Source organism: Pelodiscus sinensis, chromosome 1, assembly GCF_052426305.1.
Source record: "Pelodiscus sinensis isolate ZL-2025 chromosome 1, ASM5242630v1, whole genome shotgun sequence".
NCBI lineage: Eukaryota > Metazoa > Chordata > Testudines > Trionychidae > Pelodiscus > Pelodiscus sinensis.
In genome coordinates this window covers 329,022,323-329,043,920 of record NC_143052.1, presented here as the reverse complement: position 1 = coordinate 329,043,920, position 21,598 = coordinate 329,022,323, and the positions used below count along the sequence as shown (strand labels likewise).

Sequence of the window (21,598 nt, the reverse complement as noted above, 5' to 3'; positions counted from 1 at the left end):
AGTGTTCATGTATTTAGCTGGGAATGAATTTGCACACTAAAGGCTGTGTGAGCAGGCCAGGAGTAGATGGTCTGACAGCAAAGCAGTGTAAAAGATACTCAGACTAAGAATTAAGGAGCTTAGCTGTTCAACAGTCCAGATTATACCCTGGAGAATGTCTATCTTTAAATAATGAATCCAGTATTGCGTGGATCCTTAACTCAATATTTTTAAAATAAAAGGAAAATGTACATGTTTTATTTAAATGCCTGTACTTTTCAAAAATTGTGTTATTTTTAGGAAGTAAATTTTTATTTCCTATTCATTAAAAACAGGGATTATTAACATTTTTCCATTTAATTTTTTAATATATTTTTAATGAGATTTCCATTGCATGTTTTTTTTCTTCATCCCTATAAATTGTTATCATTCACTATGTATTAACAAAAAATGGCTATAACCAATGTGGTTTGCAGTAACTTTTTTTGTACTTTCTAAACATTAAGCACTGATTTAGCTGTGCCAAAACAGAACACTACTCCAGCTTTCTCTCTCATCTCTTTTCTGTAAGGTTCATTAAGAAGCAATCCTATTCCAGGTTCATCCTATTTTTCTGGCTCATCTTGATTCACTCTCTTTCAACATTTGCACAGTCTTAAGGACTATGCTTGATTCAGTGAGTCTCTCTCCCCCCCCCTTTCCTTTTTTTTTTTTTTTTTTTTTTGAGAAGCAAATCCATTGAAGGCCCATCTAGTTTTCCTGGTAAAAACAAACCTTTACAGTGCTTTAAATTATGATAAGAGAAAGGTGTATACTAAATTTGATGGTCCTAGCTCTTACCATTTAGGAGAGTTCTTGAACAGACAGACTCTTTAAAATATATAGAAGATTAAACAGAAAAGATGTACCTTTTGCCTAATGGCTATACAAGGGGTCCTAGTCACAATCTGGGTTCTGTTGCCATCTCTGACACTTGCTATTTGGCTTTGGAGAAGTCCCTTCATGTTTCTATACCACAGTCAAATGGGGGAAAAATACCTATTTACAAACCTCAAGCATGAGAGGAGGGTTAATTAAGAACCATGATGTCTTCAGAGATAAGTTATTATTTGCAATATTACCTTGAGAATATGATATGGGAGCATCATCACAAGTCCAAGTTCGAGATTGGAATTTGATTAACAGTGATAACTGGACTGAAGTTGGAGAAAGTCCATATATTTAAGTGTTGGTAATCACTCAGGAGTTTATTCAGGGCAGTAAGTGCTTGGTGTATTAAAAAAACTGAATTTAATGAAGTATTACCAACAGGGTTCGACAAATTATGGAAATCCCTACTCACCAGACAAAAAAAGGGACTCGCCATCCTCCCCCCCCAAAAAATGTTTTTTTTAATGGCATAAATTCCTAATAAGAATAAGAACAGTAATTACTAATAAGTTATTAATAAATATCACCCAAGTTATTACTAAATATCTTATAAACCTCTACCTTTTCCCTCTGCTGCCATGTCTCCTCTCCTTGCTCCATCAGCTCCCCTGATGCCTGCTGCCTCACAACCCCTCGCCCTCCTCTGCTGACTCCTGCCCTTCTCACTGCCCTCAGCCCTCCTGCAACCTTTTCCCTGCCCTGTCCAGCCCCTCCCTATGGACAAGCACCCCTCACTCCTGACCCACAGGGTGAGCAGTATGCAGGGACAGCACAGAGCCAGAGGGGTGGAGGGAACAGTGGAGGCATATAGGGGTGGCGTGGGGAACGGGAGGCACAGAGCCAGAAGGACGCAGGGATAGGAGGGAGCAGGGTGCGGTGGAGGCACGGGGAATGGGACGTGGGGAACGGAAGGGGCAGAGGGATCGGGGTCTAGGGGCAGTGCAGGGAACGGGCAGCACAGAGCTGGGGGGCAGGGATCGGCAGGAGCATGGTGCGGGGTGCAAAGGCGGCACAGAGCAGAGTCGCAGGGAAGAGGGAGAGCAGGGGTCCGGGGTGCAGGGGAGGCGTGGGGAACAGGTAGCGCGGAGACAAAGGGGCACAGGGCGGGCGCAGCGAGCCAGGCGGTCGGCAGGGAGCGGTCTCTCACTGGCGAGGGGGCTGGGGCCGTGGGTGAAGCGGGGCCTGGCTGCACCGCGCGTAGCAGCCAGCTCCCAGGGACACGCGGCCAGAGCTGAGCTGCCGCGGCCCTTTAAAATCAGCGGGGCCATGTCACGCCAGTGGCCTGGCGTCTGTCGGTGTCCCGCCCTCTGGCTCGCACCTGCCTTCTCATGCCGGAGCTGATACCATTAGCTCACAGACATCCCACTCTCCCCACCTCTAATATCATCAATTCACAGACACTTACCTTCCTTCCTCCCCTCCCCCCCCCGCATCCCCTTCCTGTTCTGAAATGTGATTTGTCCTTTTCATATGTGTTCATTTTTTTAATTGTATCCTTTGGTATATATGGTTGTGACTATTTTCTTCCACTATTTGATCTGAGGAAGTGGGTCTGGCCCACGAAAGCTCATCATCTAATAAACCATCTTGTTAGTCTTTAAAGTGCTACATTGTCCTGCATTTTGCTGCAGGCAGCCGGGCACTGAAAATCGCTGCACTTCCTCCGTCCCGGCGGTGCTCTGCTCCTCTGCCAGCCAGCGGATAGGATGAGGCTGCGCCGCCCATAGTGTGGGATTCAGCCAGCCCATCACAATGGCCCACCGGGCCAGTCTGCCTCTGCACTCGCCCGCTGGTAAAATCTATTCGCCACGGGCAAGCAGGCGCGTGTATTTGTCAAGCCCTGATTATCAACAACATAAATTAAGGCTTCATTATACTTCCACAGAAGATGAATACAGCAGACAAGGAATGTTGTACAGTCAATAATTAAAATAGTACATCAGTTACATAAAGCAGTATACTGTGCTCCCCCCATTTACTGATAATACTTGGTTTTGTTGAAGCATAAGAAAGGAGAGGGAAGGCTACTCTGTCAGGTACTGCTTCTAACTGTGCTTGAAAATAGTTCAAAACGCGCTCTTTAATGATATGGAAACTGTTGGCTTTGGAAATCAAGATGGAAGCCTGAATTTGAAGATACATCCTCCTGAAGATTCTCCCCTCTTATTTTGCATATCTTCTCAAATGCCTTCACAGAACAGAAAGTCACCAGTGAGCAGATGTACACTGATCCAGAAATGCCCCAACTGTACATTAAGATGAGGTCATGTTACTTGTTAAATGTCTATACCTGACAAATCTAGTCTCATCTTAAATACACGAGAACAGATCATTAAGCTAGCAGGTTTGGGGGTTTCTGTTTCTTTGTTTTGTTTTTTGAACAAATAATGCTAAGCTACCAATAGAGTTTTTGATGAGTGGCTTTTATCTCAAAGTCACAGTTCTAAGAAGTTCCTCTGCATTATTCTCAAAACCCCAAAACAATTACATTTTAAAATAATAATCCACTCTTTTTCCTCTTCTGAATCCTGGAATTGGTTAGCTGCCGCCTAATATGATTCCAGAGCCTCTGTCTTTTTGTATACAAAATACCATTTTGCCTTTTACTGTAAAACAGTGATATCCAAGTTCAAAAGGAGCATTAAAAGACTTTTGGAAGAAACAGGCTAAACAAAAATGAGGAGCCTTAATTTGCTACTCTGAAATTAATGTTTAAAAATAACATAGCATTTTCTGTTTGCTGAGCTAATCAGTACAGGCAGTCCCCGGGTTACGTACAAGATAGGGACTGTAGGTTTGTTCTTAAGTTGAATCTGTATGTAAGTCGGAACTGGCGTCCAGATTCAGCCACTGCTGAAACTGACCACCAGTTCTGACTTACATACAGAATCAACTTAAGAACCCCAAGCGTCCCCAAGTCAGCTGCTGCTGAAACTGATCAGCAGCTGATTCCAGGAAGCCCGAGGCAGAGCAACTCTGCCTCAGGCTTCCTGTAGTCAGCGCTGGTCAGTTTCAGCAGCGGCTAAATCAGGACGCCTGGGGCAGAGCAGCTGGGGTGCTGCTCGGTTGCTCCAGTAGCGCCGCTCCTGGGTGCTACTGAACCAACCCAGCAGCACCCCATCTGCTCTGCCCCAGGCGTCCTGATTCAGCCGCTGCTGAAACTGACCAGCGCTGACTACAGGAAGGTGAGGTGCTGCTGGTGTTGCCGTTACAGTCTTTGTCTCGGGCGGAAGTTGTTTCTGGGGTGCTGCCTGAAGGTGTCTCTCTGGCGTTGGTATGGCTGATATCTAGTTCTCTTGAACGGGAGAATGTACATTCCCAGTGTCCTGAGAGTCATGCGAGAGTCCTTCATAGAATGCAGCACTTCATCCATCTTTGCAGCAAAAAGGTTGGTTCGATCGAAAGGTAGATCCTCCAACTTTTGCTGCAGATCCCTGGCTATCCCAGATGCCTGTAGCCAGGATGTTCTGTGGAGGACAACCGCAGAGGCCATCATGCAAGCTGCGGTGTCTGCTACGTCCATGGTGGACTGTAGGGCTGTAAAAGCGACATTGTGACCCTATTGCATGATGTTAAGCAATGTCGGCCTCTTGTGCTCTGGGAGGTGTTGGAGCAGATCCTGTAACTTCGAATAGTTGGTGTGGTCGTAGTCTGCAGGCATGGCTGTGTAATTCACAACTCTCAAAAGTAGCGTGGCTGATGAATAAACTTTAGGCCCCATAATGTCCACCTTTTTATGGTTCTTATTTTGTGGGGTGGTCCTGAGATTGGGTTGTTTGCCCTTGTGTCGCACCAAGTCCACCACCAGGGAATTCAGAGGTGGGTGCAGAAAGAGAAAGTCCATATTTTTAGGAGCAATAAAGTATTTGTGATCCACCCTTTTATTTGTTGGAGTGATGGTTGCTGGAATTTGCCAGATGTTATCGGCCGGATCCATGATAGCCTTGTCCATAGGGAGAGCTAACCTGGAGGTAGTTGTAGGTTGTAGTGTGCGGAGAAGGAAATATTGTTTCTCCTGCACCTCCTGGAGATCTCTTTATTGAGCTATAGCCACCCTTTCGAAAAGGTCCTGAAATTTCTTAATGTCATCACCAGATGGTGCAGCTTCTGGAGTGGCCGCTTCGTCTGGAGAGGACGACAAGATATCAAGCAGTGACCTAGTCTCTCCCTCAGAGAGAGAGTCATGTGCTTCAGAGGGGGCTGGAGAGTTTGGCTCAGTGGCAGAGACCGTGGCAGCAGGCGTGTCAGGAGGAGGAGGCCTAGAAATCATAGAATCATAGAGCTGGAAGAAACCCAAGAAGGTCATCAAGTCCAGGCCCCTGCTCTAGGCAGGACCAATCCCAACTATATCAACCTGGCCAAGGCTTTGTCAAGCCGAGACTTAAACACCTCTTGGGATGAAGACTCCACTACTTCTCTAGGTAAGCCATTCCAGTGCTTCACCACTCTCCTAGTGAAATAGTTTGTCCTAATATCCAACCTGGACCTTTCCTACCACAACTTGAGACCGTTGCTCCTTGTTCTGCCATCTGTCATTACTGAGAACAGCCTCTCTCCATTCTCTTTGGAACCTCCCTTCAGGAAGTTGAAGGCTGCTATCAAATCCCCCCTCACTCTTCGCTTCTGCAGACTAAACAGACCCAACTCTCTGAGCCTCTCCTCATAAGTCATATGCTCCAGCCCCCTAATCATTTTGGTTGCCCTCTGCTGGACCCTCTCCAGTGCGTCCACATCCTTTTTGTAGTGGGGAGCCCAGAACTGGACACAATACTCCAGATGTGGCCTCACCAAAGCTGAATAAAGGGGAATAATGTCATCTCTGGATCTGCTGGCAATGCTCCTCTTAATGCAACCTAATATGCCATTAGCCTTCTTGGCTACAAGAGCATACTGTTGACTCATATCCAGCTTCTCATCCACTGTAACCTCCAGTCCTTTTCTGCAAAACTACTACTTAACTGGTTGGTCCCCAGCTTGTAACTATGCTTGGGATTCTTCCGTCCCAAGTGCAGGACTCTGCACTTGTCCTTGTTGAACCTCATCAGATTTCTTGTGGCCCAATTCTCCAATTTGTCTAAGTCACTCTGGACCCTATCTCTGCCCTCAAGCATATCTACCTCTCCCCCTTGCTTAGTCTCATCCGCAAACTTGCTGAGGATGCAATCCATCCCCTCATCCAGGTCATTAATAAAGATATTGAACAAAACCGGTCCTAGAACCGAACCTTGGGGCACTCCGCTAGAAACCGACCACCATCCTGACATCGAGCCGTTGATCACTACCCGCTGGGTGCGGCCTTCTAGCCAATGGTTGAAGGCGCCCGATGGTGGTTCCTTTTCAAACGCCGCTCCCATGGTTGACATGAGGTAGTGAGTGTATGGCGGTGGTGGGTAGGCGTATTGCTGGGCATACCATGGGTGTGGAGGAGGAGTATATGCATACTTAACCACCATAGGCTGCCAGGAGAGAGGTCTATGCTCCGGGCTAGAGTGCTGCATGGACAATCTGCTCCGTGATTCAGTGCCGATCTCACTGGGGGAGCGAGAGACGATCGAAGAGCGGCGGGACCTCACTGAATGAATGGATGATCCCAGGGAAGGTGGTGCTGATAACGTGCAGCTCCAGACCGGGGATCTGTGCCGTTCGTGCCTCCCTGTCGGTGCCGTACAGTGCAGCGTAGGCAGTGCCGGGCCCGATAATGGTGGTGACAACGGCACTGAGGGTCGCTCAGGTGCTGAACTACTGGGCGGTGGCATATCGGTGAGGACCAGTGCTGACTTCGCATGGTGCTTCGCCCGATCCTTGTGGCAGCCCATCAGCGCGGTCAGCGCTGAGGGTGCCTCCAGTGCCGTACTAGTCGGTGTCACCAATCTCTGTGTTGGCTCAGAGTGAGTTCTCTTATGCGGTGCCGGTGGCTTAGGCAACGCCATCCCCGAAGTTCCTGGCCTGGCCTCGGTACTAACCCGTGCGGCCGACAGCGCCGAGGGCCACGAGGGGCTCGGGGTTAGACCAGTTTTTGAGGTCACAGGCCCAGAGTGGGTAATGGGAGGATTTTTCTCCATACCCTTACTCAAGTGAGCTGATGTTGAAGCTGTAGGAGAGTCCTCCAAGGATGGTCAAAGGGACTTCTCGTAGAGCAACGTCTTAAGTCTCTTGGCTCAGTCTCGTCGTGCCCGTGCTGTTAATTTCAAACAGTGGGGGCACTGTCGAGTTTGATGCGCCTCCCCTAGGCACTTAATACATTTGAAGTGCCCATCCGAGGTGGGCATGGCATCCCGACATGACTCACATCTCATGAAGCCCGGAGAACCGGGCATGAGGGGTAGGGGAAAAGCGGCAGAGCGCAACAAGGAAAAAAAATTATTTTTTAAACTGACAGGGGAGGAGAAGAGGGCTAAAAAACTTGGACTATGAGGAAACTATGGGCTAAAGCTGGGTATTTAACTATTTTAAAACAGGAATAAGGAGAACAGTTGGCTCTGTCTGCTTCCGAGGATGGTAGAGAAGGTACTGAGGAGCCTTACAATTCCAACAGCACTTGAGGGCGCTACGGTGCCTGCACGGTGCGGCAGAAACTGCTGGAAAAAGTCTCTGGTCGCCGGCACAAGGACGCACCAGCACCCAGAATGGAACACTCACAGGAACCACTCGAAAGAGAACAATGTTGAACTAGTAAGTGAATAAGGAGAGCAACTGCAGTACCAACCGATGCTCACAGCGGTAGAGAAGGAACTGAAGGGATGGTTGCTGCCTGTGCGGCCCACTAGAGGGCACTGCTACTGTAAATCTCCGACTAGGCATGCAAGAGCACCATAAAACCTAAGGTGGAGTACCCACAGGGACACTCCTTGAAGAAAAATCATTGTTACTGCACAAGGTCAGTAACATCCTCTTCTTTTTTTCCTATAGGCACACATTTTCATTATTTTTTAAAAGCTCTATTAGGGATGTAAAATTAACCAGTTAAATGTTACATTTAACCAGTTAACCGCTTAAACGGGGGCAGGCAGTGACTATTTGGGCCAGGCATGGCATGCTATAGACAGCCAGGCTGGGCCCACCACACCACACCATGAGCAGGAGGGGAGATGCTCCAGCCTGGCCAGCTGGGTGATTCTTACCATTTAACCGGTTAACCATGGACATCCCTAAGCTCTATTTATTTATTTGAATTTATAATAATCATCCCATAAATTTGGGAAGCACAACAACCACCACAATATCTGTAAACATAGCCACACCCAATCTACAATACACCCCTTCCTCAATACCCTGAGAAGACAGAAAAGGAGAGGAAGCATTGCAGTGTGCCTAGAAGGTTAACAAACCTGTGCTCTGGCAGACCAATGCTGAGGAGATGAGGGGGGAAGGTCCTAAAGCAGAGAGCATTCTGCCAGCAACCATTTCTTCTATAAGTTGAGGAGGCCTCCAGCTTCACTGTCTGTTCTAATCTCCACTCTGGCAGTACAGCATGGGGACTCTCTCAGATAAGCAGGTTCCAAACCACTTACTTTATGGGCTAAAATCTACACTTTGAATTCCATCTGGAAGCAAATGCAGGTATCCCAGAGCTCTGGTTGAATTGAGTACTTCTAAAGTGTAATTACAATTAATAAGCATCCTACAGCATTTTGTGCCAGCCATAGTTCTGAATGGTCCCCAAATGTACAGTGCATTTCAGCAATCCCATTGTGACATGACAAAGACATGGATAATTGCCTGTATCACAAAGATGCCTCTAATACCAGGGCAGAGAATAGCCCAGAGAGCGAAGGGGGGGAGGAGGGGAGGTACCATATAGCCTCAATGGACTCCCAGTACTCCCACTCCCTGTGGAAAGCCCAGGACACAGCTGGCTCAGCATGTCCCAGGGATTCCTTCCCCGGTCACAGCCCTACGACCCTACCTGCAGACCCACAGGGCTACACAACAAAAATTTTCCATATGCTGGGCGTGCTTGATTCCAATAGCCAAATCTCATTAACGTTAAAGTCAATGCGATAGGGAAAACTATTGCTATTAACTGAAAGCTAATTATCAATCACTGTATTTAGATTTGTATAACTGAACACTTACCACACCAATGCCTTCAAAAGCAAATATGGCAGTACCAAAAAAAAGTGGATATTTCTTCCAACCAGCCACAGGGGGAAGCTTTCGAGGATCAGATATATTCTGGTGAGAAAAAACACAGCATCATCAAATATTGTACATCAGCATTTCCCAGATTTCTGAAAGCTGAGCCCCTTGCCAGGAAAATAAACTCAAATCACATCCCTCATGCCCACCGCAAAAATCGCCATGTGGTGTCAATAGCCTGCACAGTTTAAAGGATAACCAGTATCTGCTGCTCCTCCTTTCCCCAGTTAACCCTCTCCATGCCCTCACACACCCTCTCTCTCACTTGCACTTGGGAAATGCTAGGATAGATAACTGTCATGTGATAAAACACGGCAGCTTTGTTTACTCCTAGGGGAAATCTGTGCCACTGTGCAATGCAGAATTTTGCAGAAATTAATGTTGAGTATGCAGAATTTTCTCCCCCCTCCCTGCCCCAGAAATGGACTGCAGAGATGTTGGCTGCCATTAGGGTTCACTGGAGCTGGTAAAGCCCAGCTCTCAAACAGAATGCCAGGCAGAGCGGGTGGGAACTGAAGGATTCCCAGCAGCTGAAGTTCCCAATATGCCATGATGAAGGAAGGAAGCAGGGGGAAGGAAACTGTTCAAGTCCAGAACCTAGCATCATGAACCCTGGATTCCTGGATTCTAGAAGGTAAGTCTGCCAGCTTTGGTTGGACGTATTTCATCACAACATTATCTTTTATCAAAGATTAATATTTAATTCCTGGAAAATCCAGGACAATTCTGGAGGGTTGGCAACCCTACTAGGAGGGCAGGGGTGTCCATGTCTGAGCTGGGGGAAGAGGGTCTGCATCTGGCCGTTAGGGGTGGGGAATAGAGGTGAGAGGACTGGGGGGGTGTGCTTGGCTCTGGGCATACAGAGAAGCTGGACCTAGGTCATCTTAAGGGTTTCTTTAACTCTCTACACATGGGGGAATTCAGTTTGTGTCTGTACTGTTGCAGACATACTTGCTTTCAGGTATTTTGAAATACATTTCCAAAATAACTGAAACAGGTGTGATAGCATTACTTTGACAAAAGAAATTTGCAGAATTTTAAAATATTGTGCACAAGCAACCCTGACCACTCTTTTGAACTCAGCTAACACATCTTGTGAGAGTTACCCCCACACACTTAAAATGTGAATTTTTGTTTTCATCCCATGATTCAGCTTGCTTTATACAAATCTCTCAAGACATCTTTTAGTATTATAGCAACAATTCAATACATGCAACAATTATTCAACTGCTTAAAAGATTAAAGTTTGCAACATGTGTTCTTAATGAGGAGTCTGAAAATATTCAGTACTGTTTTGGAGAGATGCTAGAATTAAATGTGACAGTTGAAACTGCTGCACTAACATGACAGGCAGTGGAACAGACTCTCAAAAGCTGCAGAAGGCATGCATGGACAATAACTTCTGTCTTTGAATGTGAAGAACTTCTTTAATAGACATACTTTTTTATTTTCCTGCCTTAATGGCAATGCTGGCATTTAAAGTGCCGTGTTTTATCATATGACAGTTAGCAGGCATTTCTCTTTCTTTTTCAAAGTCCAATTTCCTAGAAACATTCCATCCTTAAAAGACTCTCTCTCTCATGCACTTTTTAGGTACCCATCGCTTTAGTGCCCACATTGTAAGCCATGCTATGTGAAAGTTAGGTTAATACATATAAAAGTCCTTTGACATTACATACAAATTCCAAATGAGACATCATATCTTTACAAAACAGTGGGGGTGGAAGGAGGGAAGAGACAGAAATGTATACTCACTCGAACAATGTATTGGTAAATTATTACCAGACTGACAGCCATGGAAAAATTGGCAAGGAAGGAAAGCATAGACAGGTTCTTCAGGTCACGAATGAAAACCAGTAGAATAATAAATGGCAGAAAACACAGCATATATATTCGTAAATCAACACTCCTTTTCTCAGTGGGACCAATGGTTCCAGTGTCATTCCTGGGTACAATCCTGTTCTCCAAAAATCCTTCATGGACCTGGAGGGAAGATGTTTTTTAAAACATCAGCAAAACTGTACTTTATAACAAATGTAATCATTCACATAATATTAAAATCCCAGATAACATTTAAAGCAGCTTAAAGGGAGAATTAGACATACAACTCATGCAGACTTTCAATGGGAGTGTGCGTTCAGCTCTTTAAAGGGGAGGTTCTGGAGTCTCCTCATCTGTCTGGATCTCAGGGAGTGCAATATCCCCTTCATGGCAGCAGCCTGCTATATGCTCCACAATCTATGTGAGAGCAAGAGGGAGACTTTCCTGCAAGGGTGGGGGCAGAGGCTGAACAGCTGGCCAGAGCATACCAGCACCATTCAGGGAGCACATCAAGGGGCTGTGCTCATCAGCGAGGCCTTGAGGGAGAGTTTCAGCTAAGGCTAGCTCTGAGACTCTCCCCCAAGCCTCTCCATAAGGGGCCCCTGCATTCCCTCTGTATACTTTTACTTTCCCGCCTCCCCCCTTCCCTCGCCCTCCCTTCTCACCTTCTCCCGCCCTTCCTCTGCAGAGCAAATGAAAAAGCCCTCTTTTCTGAAAAAACAAGTCTGTTTATTTGGGAGATATACAACAGGGGAGGGACTGGGGAAAGAACCTGGAGTGAGGGAGGGGAGAGGAGGGCTCAGGGCTGGGGCTGGAGCTGGGGCTGGCACCTGTCTTGGGTAGTTCGGGAAGCTTCGGCTGCCCTCAAGGTCCCACTGCCCCATGTTCTGGTGCCCCAGAGGCCCCTTGGGGGGCTAAAAGGGGAAGCCATTGGGGAGGCAGGGAGGTGGCCAGTGGCCCACTCCATGCACAAGGCCATGTACTCCATCACCAATGTGAGGGAGGCGCACATGGCCTCTACTGGTACACTAGCTGGTCCCAGGCAGCTTTCCTCTGCTCCCAGGCAGCAGCCCGCTCCCAGTACTTCTCTTCAAGCTCTCAGACGAGGGACTGCAGGCAGACCATTTGCTCCCTCGTTAGGTCTTCCTGGATGTGTTTCTTCCTGCAGATCCCGCGGAGTCGGGATGATGGCATGGGAGGTGGGGGATGCGCCACGCTTACAGCTAGCCCAGCTGTGAAGAAAAGTTACAAGGGCAGTCATCCCAGGAGACACTGTGTATGAAGCCTAGCCCTAATCTCTGAGCTGACACTGAAGATCTCGGTTCAGATGATGGCAATGTGCTTTGAGCAAGGACATATATTGCCTTGACAGTACACCCTTTTCCTGCAGGGGCACGGACGTCCCAGGGGAGCATTGCTATACCCATGCATCTGACGAAGTGGGTCTTTGCCCCGAAAGCTTATGCTCCTACACTTCAGTTAGTCTATAAGGTGCCACAGGACTCCTCGTCGCTTTTGCAGATTCAGACTAACACGGCTACCCCTGATAATTGCTATACCCGTGGCCCAGAGAAAGCAAGCATGGGAAGGTGCCAGCCAGGCCAGGAGCCTGTAGGTGTGAAGGGGGGGAGAGAAGCGGAAAATGTGGCTTCCTTCTGTGTCCTGCAGATTCCGGATCCGGCACTAGTATTATCCCACAGAGAGAGAGAGAGAGAGAACTTCTATCCTTGCCCACTCTCAGGGGAGAGATGTTTGGGGAGGTGTGTGTGAGCGGCAGAGGCCACTTGCTAGAGAGAGTGCTACTGGGGTCCCCCTCCTCTTCATCTTCCCAGCAGGTTCCCATACAAATCAGTCTCCTCTACATTACCACACTTGATCAGGAGCAAATGCTGCCCGAGTGCAGGCATGACTCTGTGCTGTGTGTGGCACTGCTGTGTGTGTTTCCATGACTCCAAACTCCTTAGTAGTGGCTTGTAGTGGGAAGGTGTCCCATCATGGAGACTGGAGTAAGGCAGGCCTCTCCAGGAACCTTGTGAGAAGGACCGAGGGATTCCTGTGTGAGAGCGTCATGGGGCTGAGCATTTCGGATTGGTGTTCCATGTGTACCCTAGTGCACAGGCTGTTGTGAGACCCCCCAGGCCAAGTAGGCTGAGTGAGGAGTGTGCAGCCCATCTCTTGCCCCCTCCCTCCATTGTGTATAGGGAAGTTATAAAACTCACCCTGAACTGCCTTCCCTGGCTTTCTCCAAATCCTAGGATATATCCTGGAAGGGAGTCGAGGGGGGCGGGGGAGAAGACTGGCTACAGGGTGAAGAGCAGGTCCAGGCTGGCAGTCACGGTGGATGGGCTGGCCTCCTCCCTCCTCCTTAGTTCTCAACCCTGCCCTCATGGAGGCTGACGCCATGTGTGCCCTGGAAGGACTCGACAATAATGGCATCCAGCTAGTCATAGCAGCACATATGTGGTGCTGCCTCAGATCATCGGCTCTCTTCCCTGGCCTTGTTGTAGGCCTGTTGGAGCTCTTTCATTTTCATCCAGGGGTAGCCTTTGCTGGCCAGGCTGGTGGCCATTCAGCTGTGAGTGTTAGCATTCCATTTTCTGGTGCGGAGAGCCTGGAGGTTGGTCTCCTCATCCCTCAATGAGGTCCAGGATCTCTGCATCAGTCCAGGCCGGAGGTCTCCTGCATCCCTGGCCAATGGCAGCCAAAGGAGCTGCAAGAGTGTTGGCAGCTATGGGAGGCTCAGAGGGAGCACTGGGGTCTGCCATGGCTCCTGTTGTATGGCACAGGGCTTGCCAAGCTGGCCACGTGCCATAAGCCCTTCTCCTGCAGCCTGCTGTTTTAAGCTCCACAGGAGAAGTGGAGCAGTAGAGCTGGCAGGTATGGCCAGAGCAGCCACAAGTGCAGCTGAAAGAGGTCTCTGGAGGCCAATTATTTCAAATTAGCGTCCAGATAGTCCACATTGATGCTATTTCAAAATAACAATTTTGAAATACGCATTGTTCCCTGAGGAAAGCAGAAGTACAGATTTCAAAATAACCAGCCTGTTGTTTGAAAATAATAGGCTAAGTAGTGTGGATGCTCTGCTTGTTATTTTGAAATAAGGGAGGTTATTTCAAAATAACTCTTTAGGGTAGACCAGGGCCAAGGAAGGTAAGATGGATCAGGAAATATCTTTTATTGGACCAGATTCTGTCGGTGAGAGAGACATGCTCAAAAGGTTCTCTCTCTCACCCCCATCCCACCATCTATAATAGTTGGTACAATAAAAGAGATTATCTCGCCCATCTTGTGTCTCTATTATCCTGGGACTGATATAGCTACAACACCACTTCTAAATACCAAATCAGCTAACCAGGCTTTTGTAGTTACAGTCTGAACACGGAGAATGCACTGTGAAATTAGAGCTACTCTAGTCTCACAAAGCATATTTATAATAATACATTAGCATTATTGTCTTGTTTATCTACTTCGGAGGTGTTAAAAGAATTAGTCAACATCTGAACAATGCTTTTAACATATGTAGTACTGAGCTACTTAACTGTACAAAAGAAACAAAGATATCACTGAGCCTCTTAATAAAATACACTTTCAGCAATTCACAATGGAAGTACAGGTACCAGTGTCATGTATATAAAGCATGTACCAGTGTCATGTATATAAAGTCACATTGTTAGTAATACTGATAATACGATACAACAGCACACATAGTGAAAGAAAATACAATTTTCTATACTGCAGGTGCACTGTTCTCCAATCATGAGGCACATGGTAATCGGGTTTCCAAATTAAGTATATTACTGAAGCACATTTTTATGCCATTGGTATATTTTATGGGTATCATCAAGGCCCCTGATAAGAACATTCATACTACGTCAGATCAATGGTTAATCTACCAAGTATCCTATCTTCCAACAGTGACTAGTGTCAGATGCTTCAGGAGGAATAACTAGAACACAGCAATTTATCAAGTGTTCCAAGCCCTGATGTCCAGTCACAGCTTCTGATAGTCAGTGGCTAAGGGACATTCAAAGCAAGGGGTGACTGAGTCCCCAAGAATCTTGGCTAATAGCCATTTATGGATCTACCCTACATTAACTAATCTAATTCGTGTTTGAACCCACTTATGATTTTTACCTCAATAGTCTCCCCCAATAACAAGTTCCACAGCTTAAGTATGCATTGTGTAAAGAAGTCTTTCTTCAGTTTCTTATAAACAGGCTGCCTATTAATTTCATTAGGTGGACTCTACTGCTTGTGTTATGTGCTCCCTTATTCACTCTGTCTACAACATTAATGATTTTACAGACCTCTACCATATTCCCCCTTAGTCATATTTTTTTTCCAAAATGAACAGCCCCAGCCTTTTTAATCTCTCCTCATATGGAAGCTGTTTTATATCTCATTTTTGTTTTCCTTCTCTGTACTCTCCCTTCCCCCACCCCAATTCTAGTCTTTTTGGAGAAAGGGCTCAAAAACTGCAAAAGGATTCCAAATGTGAGCATACGTTGTATTTTATAGTGGCATGAGGACATTTTCATTCTTATTATCTATTCCTTTCCTAATAGTTCTTAACATTGTTAGCTCTGAGTGCCACTGCACACTGAGAAGATGTTTTCAGAGTTGGAGAACTATCCACAATGCCTTCAATATCTCTTTTTTGATTAGTAACAGCTAATTTAAACCAAACATTTTTTATGTATAGTTGGGATTATGTTTTCTACTGTGCATTACTTTGCATATATCAATATTGAATTTCACCTGCCACTTTCTTGCACATTTATCCAATTTTGGGAGATCCCTTTGTAACTTTTTGCAGTCATCTTTGGACTTAACTATCTTTAGTAATTTTAGATCTTCTGCAAAAACTTTGCCACTTGTTTATCCCTTTTTCCAGATCACATATGAATATACTGAACAGAACCAATCCTAGTACAGATCCTTGGGGAACCCCAATATTTACTTCTCTCCACTGTGAAAATTGACCATAGTACTGCTCTTTGCTTATGTTTTAACCAATTATTGATCCAAAGAAAGACCTTCCCCCTTATCCCATCTCTGCTTATTTTGCTAAGAGCCTTTGGTGAAGGACCTTCTCAAAGGTTTCCTGGAAGTCCAAGTATACCATGCCCCCTAGATGCACATGCTCACATGTTTGTTGACTCACTTCAAAGAATTCTAAGCAACTGGTGAGGCATGATTCCCCTTTAGAAAAGCCCTGTCTCTCTTCCCCCAACATACCATGTTCATCTACATGTCTGATAATTCTGTTCTTTAACTTCAACCAAGTCGGGAGCCTTTTTTAAAAAATTGGCATTACATTAGCAATGCTCCAGTCATGTGGTGGAGAAGCTCATTTAAGCAATAGATTACATAGTTATTAATTCTGCAATGTCATATTTAAGTTTCTTCAGAGCAGTTGGGTAAATACCATCAAGTCCTGGTGAATTACCATTGTTTAAACGTATGAGTTTGTCCTAACACTTCCTCTTTGGACACCTCATTCTGGAACAGTTCCTCAGATTTGTTACCTAAAAAGAATGGCTCAAGCATGGGAATTTCCATCACATCCTCTGCCGGGAAGTTCAATACAATTCATTTAGCTTCTCCACAACTGCTGTGTCCTCCTTGACTCCCTCAAGTATATTCCATTTCAAAATGGACCAGAATTCTACAGCAAGGGCCTCTAATTTCTGCAATATTCCAGTGAGGCAGACTAGAAAGCTTGAAGCAGCTTTAGATAACTTGGTACAGTTACCTGTTTGCCACAACAAATTCAGTCTACATAGCTACAGGGTTTTGACAATTTATAATTATAAAAATACTTTGTTTGGGGTGCAAGATGAAAGAAAAGTAGAACTAAAGGTTTTAGAAGCTGAGAGATTGAGCATCTAGACAGGAATAGAAGACAATCTGGGGCTGTAAAGCAAAAAACAGGAAAAGTAGTGATATTTAAATTATCAGTTTGACTAAAATTAAGAAATAACAGCCCACTGGAGATTAATGGGACTGTTCATTCTTGTCATTCATATTGATTCAGGCTGCCTGCAAACTGAGAAAGGCAAGAATACCTTTTTAAAAATACTTTTAATTGAAAGCATAAAAGCTAAAAAGAGTGATTTGATAATAGAAAGTTGATATGACAGCTTAGCAGAAGGGAATGGATTTTCCAGAAACACTGAATACAGAGTTGTCTAGTCATTACCAACACCCAAACGGATATGATTCAGCAAGATATTGAGCATCCTCTAGAAAGTACTAAGCACTCTTCTACTCCTGGTAAACTCAGTGGAAAATGAGGGGACTCAGAAAAAGCATGGAGCCTGGGTTCATGAGAAGCTATTGCAATGAGTTAAGCAAAACTGAACATGAAAATTAAATTTCCTACAAACATCTCTCACTACAAATTGTGTAAACTAACATTTCCAAATTTCAGTGAATTCACATACCTGCAATTGCATCTTTGTGCTAGCCAGTAGGGAGACAGCTAGTAAATCTCCCATTTCCCTAAAGTCATCTGAAGTCAGCTTTCTGCTCATAATCTCATTCACCAATAGCAAACTTAAAATAAAAATACTGACCACTGTGTAAAAGCTTTAACTATCTTTCACTTATAGAAGAAAGTTGTGCAATTGCTCTTTCACTTGCAAACACATACAGAGCCAGAGATGCTCCATACATAAGACCATAAGATGGGATTTTAAGAAATCCAATGAGTTTTGGGCAAGTAACTCCCTTCAGTTCCTCTGAAAGTCTCAGCTAACAAATATTTAACATAACACACAGCATTTGAGCAGAAGGAGCACATGCTTGCTATGCTAACATACCTTGCCCAGAGTATAAATATTTTAGCCATTCCAAAATACATCCTGCTATTAAATAGCTGGCAGATAGAGACATTTCAGGGTCAAAATTGTAACCTTTTTAAAACCCTCCAGTTTTAAATTAATTTTGTGCCAAATTATTTCAAGGATTATTTTTCCCACTTAAAACCATAAGAATTTTTTAAAGAAATCCAGACACTCAATTTTCACTTTATACAGACAAACCTCAGTAAGAAGTTCCTAAAAAACAGATCTCTGCAGTTTTTCTATTACAGGATGAACCTCCCAAATCTGAGACTCTCTGGTCCAGCAACATCCGTGCTTCAGCAAGGTCAAGGATGTTGCTAGACCAAAGAGCCACAGGAGAGCAGGGTCTGCAGAGTCCGATATGGGTCAGCAGCAACTAAGCAGGGAAACCCTGGTATAATCTGGGCAAAAGGAGCAGTTCTTATGAGATCTCAGTGCCTTTGCACCTCAATGCGCAGACATGTGGCTCCCTAGTGCTTTAACCTCAGCTCTCCGGCCAGTACAAAGCAGCACTAGGGACGCCAAGCTTGGAAATATCAGCTTTGCAAGGGTTCCCCATGGTGTTGCTGTGCGAGTGCCCTGGGGGATCAGGACAGCAGATTAAACAAATCATGCCAACACTGATGCTTTGTTTGGTGGGAGCAGTATCACAGGTGAGATCATGAAGAGAGGAAATCAAGGTGATAGCATTGGGTGCAAGAATTGGAAAAGAACTAATTATTTTGTGGCTTTTAATGCTGATGTTGATGATATATGCAATTAAGCAACTTAAGTGCTTTTTCATAAAGCTTGGCTTTGGGGAGCATCAATGCACTATATTTAAGGCAGTACCAACTTTTGTCATTTGGTGCCCTCTACAGGACACAGTTCTGAAATACAGATCTTTGTGGCTGTGAAGGAGACAGCTTCTTAGCTTTTTCATACTCTAAAACAGGACTACTCAACTTCGGAAGCCCCAGGGGCCACAATGATACTCACAGCACATATCAAGGGCCACAACGTAAGTGTGGTTGCACATTCATGCAAATATATATGCAAATAGCTTCTTTCACACAGAAGGGCACGAATACAAAGATTAAGGCAAGGCTACACTTGTCCTGTGTAAACCCAAACTGCACCGCAGGCCACAAACAAACAGGCTGTGGACCACGTGTAGCACCCTGGGCCACATGATTGATAGCCCTGCTCTAGAAAGAAGGGAAAACTGCAATTAAAATTAAATTAATTGAAAAGTGATGCCTCTGCATTTTTTACAAGTTTGATTTATTTAATGAGTACATTTCATATTTCTTTGTAACTGTTTCTGCTGCCTAGCCTTAATTTGTTATTAGTTCTGTTCCCAAAACTATACTCCTGGGAGAGGGCAGCAAAGTATTTCTGGTAAAGGCCCCTCTGCCTGAAATCTGTAAAAAACCAAGACCCAATGTTTGTGTCCTTAAGAAGTGATAGAAAAAGACATAGCTCATTAGCCTTGATTGGTTTATAAGGTCAGTAAATAGGAAGATGTCACTGGTAGGCAGCAATGAGTCTGTTTACCTATTTGATAGTAACTGTTGGGACTAACTTTATGATAGATGCAATCACAATTCACACTTAGAGGGTGGAACCAGAGAAGGAACAGAGATGCACACAGATTACTATGCATTAGAATGGTAAAATATATTTTTATAATATGGTCTCACAACTACAGTTTTCACCTCTATAAACTGGAACTCTCTGGTCTGACAACAAGACCCAAGATCAGAGAGTCCCAGTGTGCTGTGGGGGAGAAGTGGCAATGTGAGACCCAGCTAGGCTGCAAGGGAGGGGAATGGGAGTCAGCGCGTGGCTCGGCTCAGCTGCAGGGGTAGCCAGGGAGCCCGTGGAGGGGCAGGGAAGGAGGGGGTCCCAGCAAAGGGCCAGAAATGACCTCCCCACTCCAGAAAAATCCCTGATCAGGGACCAGTCAGGTCCTGATGGTATTGGACCAGAAAGATCCAACCTGTACTGAGTATCAGGTTCAGAGGCCCAAATCATAGATTATATAAGTTGCAGATGCAGATATTTTGCACTTTTATAGAAAAAGATCTTACACCAGAGTATCTCAGAGCACTTTCCAAAACATAAAATAAGCCTCACAACACTCCTAAGAGAAAGGTAGAATACTTACGGACTACTTCAGCCACCAATTAAGTATAACCAATAGCAGTTTCAAAACATACATTTGTATTGAAGAATTGTATAAGCTAGGACATTAAGAACATCATCTCTGAAACTAGAGGGAGATTCTGGGGTAATTACCCAAGCTGGAATTTATCAAGAAGCCCAGTGTTTAATGTCTCCATTCATTTGGAGAGACTGGGGGATAGCGTAGAAATGTAATGTAGTCAGAATAGCTTTATGTCTCATCTATAAGATGAGATATGAAAATGATAATGATAATGATTCTTTGGATAACAGTTCATAAGCATACATAGCAGCTGAATATCGCCTGTAGTTCCCACATATTTAAATGAAGTCTTCCCTCCTAGTACTGAAGTGGCTCAACCTTACTTAGCTTTTGGTGCCTACAAGGATCCCAACGTACTGTGATACACTTATAGCAAGGCTGGTTACCATTGAAGCAGAACAGTCTCAAAATCTACGTGTAAATCAACCATTCCCATGTCATTAAGTGATACCTTATATTTGTGTGGAGGGAGGCTTCAGACATTTACTGGAAGGTATCATTAACCATAAACAATGTTGTCCATCTTCACCTGTTCTTTACAGAACGCCTTTCCAATTGCCTATCAATTTTTCACATCCTCAGAGATGTGACACATACTGCTTCAGATCTCAGAAAAAAACTACTGTGTGTGTGCACTCAAATGAAGTACATAACTATAGTTAACTACAGTCTTCAGCTCAGGAACTGTGTCTTTCTCTGCATTTGGAAACTTCCCAGCACTATTTTGGACATAACTACAAACTCAATAATATATAACAATTGCTACATATTGAGAGCAAGGTTGGACCCAAGATCTGGATATGGAAAAAAAGTATATGTCAGTCATTCTCAAACTCTTTTTCACAGACCACTTAAATTGCTGAGGGTCTCAGCAGGCCACTTAATGACCTTTCCGGATGCTAGTTGTGCCATTAGTGAACTATTGTAAACATTTTGGATAAAAGCACTATATAAAAACAAACCTTAAGAATATTTTTTTCTGCGGGTCTCCACAGGGCATACGCTTCAAGGAGGAGCCATAGGCTTGAAGCCCTGGGGCCCTGGCATCCCCTCCTCTAACGGTGAGAGACCCACTGAGCACTTCCCAGTGACTATTTACACTACTTAACAACTACTTAACAGTATTTACACTAAATCTAACTATGGGTACATCTAGACTACATGCCTCTGTTGCCAAAGGCATGTAGATTAGGCTACCAGGCATAGGAAAATGAAGCGGCGATTTAAATAATCGCCGCTTCATTTAAATTTACACGGCTGCCGCGCTGAGCAGATCAGCTGTTCGTCGGCTAAGCGCGGTAGTCTGGATGCGCGGGTGTCGACATCAAAGGCATTTGTCGACCACCCAGGTAAACCTCATCCCAGGAGTCATACCTGGGTGGTTGACAAATGCCTTTGATGTCAACACCCGCGCGTCCAGACTACTGCGCTGAGCCGACAAACAGCTGATCGGCTCAGCGCGGCAGCCATGTAAATTTAAATGAAGCGGCGATTATTTAAATCGCCGCTTCATTTTCCTATGCCTGGTAGCCTAATCTACATGCCTCTGTAGCCAGAGGCATGTAGTCTAGACGTACCCTATATTACAATGAAACAAAAGACAGGACTATGCAGCACTTTAAAGACTAACTAGATGGTTTATTAGGTGATGAGTTTTCGTGGGCCAGACCCA

At 45.0% G+C, this 21,598-nt stretch overlaps 1 protein-coding gene across 1 annotated transcript in view; it reads right to left on the bottom strand.

Annotated features, from left to right (window-relative positions):
- SLC36A4 (solute carrier family 36 member 4) overlaps positions 1-21,598 on the bottom strand; it is a 227,033-nt gene that overhangs the window by 156,577 nt on the left and 48,858 nt on the right. The window contains exons 7-8 of the mRNA XM_075919368.2: positions 10,804-11,031; positions 8,986-9,084 (exon numbers count right to left, since the gene is read on the bottom strand). Of these exons, the coding sequence (XP_075775483.2) occupies positions 8,986-9,084; positions 10,804-11,031 (327 nt within the window). The remainder of the gene's footprint in view (positions 1-8,985; positions 9,085-10,803; positions 11,032-21,598) is intronic.